Genomic DNA, 4,350 nt, shown 5'->3' with positions numbered 1-4,350 from the left:
TGGGTACTTATGACCTGTCAGGACTCAGCACAGTGCACCATGGTGTTGGGTACTTATGGCCTGCAGGAACTGTTGTGAAACAGACATGAGAATGTTGGACAAAATCTCTTTAAGAAGCTTTAGGTCAAAGGAAGGGAGATGGCTGATAAAAAAGAAAAGGTAGTTTCCTATAAATCTGCATTTTCTTAAATGTATTTGAGATCATTTGTATAAGAAGAAAAAGTCCTGAGACCATCATGCACTATGAAGACTATGAAGATACAGGTTTTAAAAAAAAGTGCAAAGAAGTCCTAGGATAAGCCAGCATGAACCAAATTGATCTAATTTGTCTGACCACTGAAGCTTTGGGGACCTGGTTACATCCACTGGAATTAATAACCAGAGGCCATGGTTGGGGAATTCTGTTCTATTTCATGTAGCATCTCCAGCTCTTAGAGGTGTTCAAACAACCAAAGCAATCAGCCAGGATCTTACACATATACGAGGTGTGTGTGGGGGAGGGGGAGTGCATGAGCACATGTGCATGCTAAATGCATGTGTTTATGTGGATGTGTACATATGGAGCACACACATATGCAAAGTCCAGAGACTGACATCAAGTACGTTGCTCAGTTCTTCCTTCTGGTTTTTGAGTCAGGGTCTCTCATGAAACCTTGAGGCCATTGATTCAGCCAGGCTGACTGGTCCAGTGAGCTCTGGGGAGCAAGCCAAGCCTATTTCTACCTCCCTCTAGCTGAGATTACAGATGCAAGCCTCCATGCCTGGCTTTCCTGTGGGTGGTGGGGACCTGAACTCAGGTCTGCATGCACGCCCAGCAAGCACATCGCTGACTAGGCGGTCTCATCTCCCCAGCCCCAAGCACACTTCGTTTCTGCTTCATGTAGAAGAGAAACAGAAAAGCCACGGACTATGGAAATCGAGCTGTCATCTTGGCCGCTCCAAGGCTCACCAGTTGATGGCAGAAGCTCCTCTGTGCCTGGGTAGGAGTGAGGGGTGGTAGATGATGGAGCCATGCTTTGGGCTGTCAATGACATCCATGGGGATGAACTGCGTGCAGAAGGGGAGCACGTTGAGCTCGGCCCCCACCGACTGGTAGGCTTCTGCTACCTCCTTGATGGTTTTACCCTTGGCTCTCCATCGAGGAAACTTGAACACAGGAGTCCCATCTTTCTCTGCAGCCAAAGCTGAGCACACAAAACAGAGATTGTCCCTCTTATAAAGACCACGGGCTCATATTAACACACTGTAACACTGCAATTTCACACAACGTTTACAGGCTAAGCACAGTGTGGAACAACTGGGATTATTGTGACTAGAATTTGATGTTGTTAGTATTATATCAGATTTGTCCATCTTTCTAGACGAACACTCATATATTGAACAAATAATGTATTTGAGTTCAAAAGCCAGTACGGATAATATTTTCAGATTTTGATGAAAGAGTCTTTTCTTTCTTTTATTTTATTTATGTATTTATGTATGTATGTACTATGTATGTATGTATGTATGGATGTATGTATGTATGTATTTGGTTTTTTCAAGACAGGGTTTCAAGACCCTGGCTGTCCTGGAACTCACTTTGTAAACCAGGTTGGTCTCAAACTCAGAAATCTGCCTGCCTCTGCCTCACAAGTGCTGGGATTGAAGGCGTGCTCCACCACCACCACCCAGCCACAAAAAGTCTTTTCTTTTCTTTTCTTTTTTTCTTTTTGGTTTTTTGAGACAGAGTTTCTCTGTATAGCCCTGGCTGTCCTGGAACTCACTTTGTAGACCAGGCTGGCCTCGAACTCAGAAATCTGCCTGCCTCTGCCTCCCAAGTGCTGGGATTAAAGGCGTGCACCACCATGCCCGGCTCTGAGTCTTTTCTTAAAAAACATTTTTATTCATTTATTGTGTGCTTGAGTGTGTATGTGTGTGCACAATGTGCATATGTGTCTGCATGTGTGTGTGCACATGTGTGTGCATATGTTCTGGCAAGCAAACAGGGAGGGCTTGCCACCTGAGCTTGAGGACCTAGTTCAGTTCTCCAGCACTCATGCAAAAGCTAGTGCCCTGCCTGACTTTGTTTCTTATGTCAACATTGTGGGGCAGAGGTGGAGATGAGAGAATCCTTAAGACTCGTTGGCCAGATAATCTAGATAACTGGCAAGCACCTGTTCAGTAAAAGACCCTGTCTCAAAAAATAGGATGTAGAAGAATTAAGGGACTCCTGACATTGACTTGTGGCCTCTATACACACAGATGACCACATGGACGTGTGCATATACTCAGATGAACATGCACATACACCAAAAAGAGAAAGAGAGGGAGCACAGAATGAACACTTTAATACTGACGTAGCCCAGAAGTGGCACAAGCCACTTCCATTCATAGCCAACAAACCAGATGTTAGGCAGGTGCTTGCCGGAACATAGACTTGGCTGGACCATGAAAGCCTTGTCTCTATATGGCACAACAACAACAGAGATCACATGTGATGCAACAAACCCAGCTCTGATCACCAACCAGCCTTGAGAGCATTGGACCCCGTGTCCCCAGAGGCACTCACCCAGTGGATCGGCCTTTCCATCCTTGTCTGGCACTGTGAACACTCCCACTACTCGGTGGCCCTCTTTCAGGAGCTGGCTATAGACTTCCTGTCCAAACAGGCTCTGGCCAATAAGTGCCAACTTCAGCTTGTTTTTGAAATAAACCTGTGAAAGAGTATAGTGACAACGATTGCTGTGGACAGAAAACAGTTGCATGAGATGTTGAGGAAAGAGTCACATAAGATGATTTGAGGACTACAAGACCCCCCTTGCAGTCCAGCATGGGGTGATAATGTTCTCCCCCAAACTAGACTATCTAACAACAACCACAGTTTCAGGCACGAGAGAGAGTCAACTTCTAGAAAAATCAACCTGGATTTGATCAGAAGGCCTCTTCCCTGAGGACTAACTTTCATAGTACTAGCAGGTGCTATACAAGCAAGGGAGACAAGCAATCAATAGTCCTGCCTAGCTGTAACCATTATGAACCACAATGATGCTTAGGATATGATATTCCTAAAGGGGCAGTAGTGGCAGTTAAGTCTTGGTGGTAACCAACAGCTTTATAGTTGAACTTAAGGACTTAAGACCCTCTACATAAGAGGGAATTTATGCCTGATAGTATAAACCTATCCAACTCCCCATGGCTAGTGCGCTCATAAATCTTGTAGGAGAGTACCCCACTGCCACTTTATTAAACTTGTATGATTCCCCGCTGCATTCTAAATAGTCATCCTTATCCCACAGATGAGTGTAGCTCTCACCCCTTAGCAAAGAAGATGGGTTTTGGTCATAGATGGAGATAATTACAGAAAGCCACATGATTGTTTAAGATGCAGAGAACAACTGATCACGTATGCCCAGCCCCAACTGGGACATCTACATACAGCTCCTGCATGTAACTGATATATCTACATACAACTCTTGCACCCAAGGTTACATGACAGTTATCAAATTCCAAGTGACCAGCCCCAAACACATACATACAAGCAATGCTAAGTGGACTCAGCAAGTTTTACACACACACACACACACACACACACACACAAATAATAATTGAGAAGATCACAAATATGAGAGGGGAGGAGAGATAAAAGTGTTATAAACACAGTACTCATGTATGAAATGCTCAAATGATTTAAACATTTTTTTAAAAGCAGCAACTTGGATATGGGGGCATGCACATGTAATTTCAGTGTTGAGGGAACAGAGATGGGTGGATTATTAGAGCTTGGAAGCCAGCCAGACCAGCTGAATGGGTAAGCTCCAGGCCAATGAGAGACTCTGTCTCAAAAACAAGGTGGATGGTTTGGTGTTTTGAGTATACTTGGCCAGGGAGCAGCACTATTAGGAGGTGTGGCCTTGTTGGAGTAGGTGTGGCCTTGTTGGAGGAAGTGTGTCACTGTCGGGGTGGGCTTTCAGACCCTGCTCCTAGCTGCCTGGAAGTCAATCTTCTCCTAACAGCCTTCAAATGAAGATGTAGAACTCTTGGCTCCTTCTCCAGCACTGTCTTCCTGCCATGGTGATAACGGACTGAACTTCAGAACCTGTAAGCCAGCCCCAATTAAATATTGTCCTCTATAAGAGTTGCCTTGGTTATGGTGTCTCTTCACAGCAGTGGAAACCCTAAGTAAGACTGATGGACACTGGAAAGATGGCTTGGTAGTTAAAAGCTCTTGATATTCTTCCAGAAGACCCATATTCAGATTTCTGCTTCAATGTTAGGTAGCTTAGAACATCTACATGGGTATACACACACATACACACACATACACACACATACACAGAGAGAGAGAGAGAGAGAGAGAGAGAGAGAGAGAGA

The 4,350-nt window shown here is 44.7% G+C and overlaps 1 protein-coding gene across 1 annotated transcript in view; it reads right to left on the bottom strand.

Annotated features, from left to right (window-relative positions):
* Positions 1-4,350, bottom strand: part of Aldh1l2 (aldehyde dehydrogenase 1 family member L2) — a 42,108-nt gene that overhangs the window by 31,877 nt on the left and 5,881 nt on the right. Inside the window, exons 2-3 of the mRNA XM_021204666.2 lie at positions 2,549-2,693; positions 950-1,184 (exon numbers count right to left, since the gene is read on the bottom strand). Coding sequence (XP_021060325.1) covers positions 950-1,184; positions 2,549-2,693 — 380 coding nt within the window. The remainder of the gene's footprint in view (positions 1-949; positions 1,185-2,548; positions 2,694-4,350) is intronic.

The sequence above is a fragment of the Mus pahari genome, chromosome 9 (assembly GCF_900095145.1).
Source record: "Mus pahari chromosome 9, PAHARI_EIJ_v1.1, whole genome shotgun sequence".
Classification (NCBI taxonomy): Eukaryota; Metazoa; Chordata; class Mammalia; order Rodentia; family Muridae; genus Mus; species Mus pahari.
Note: the sequence above shows the minus strand (reverse complement) of the source record. Positions and strands in the feature narration are given on the sequence as shown.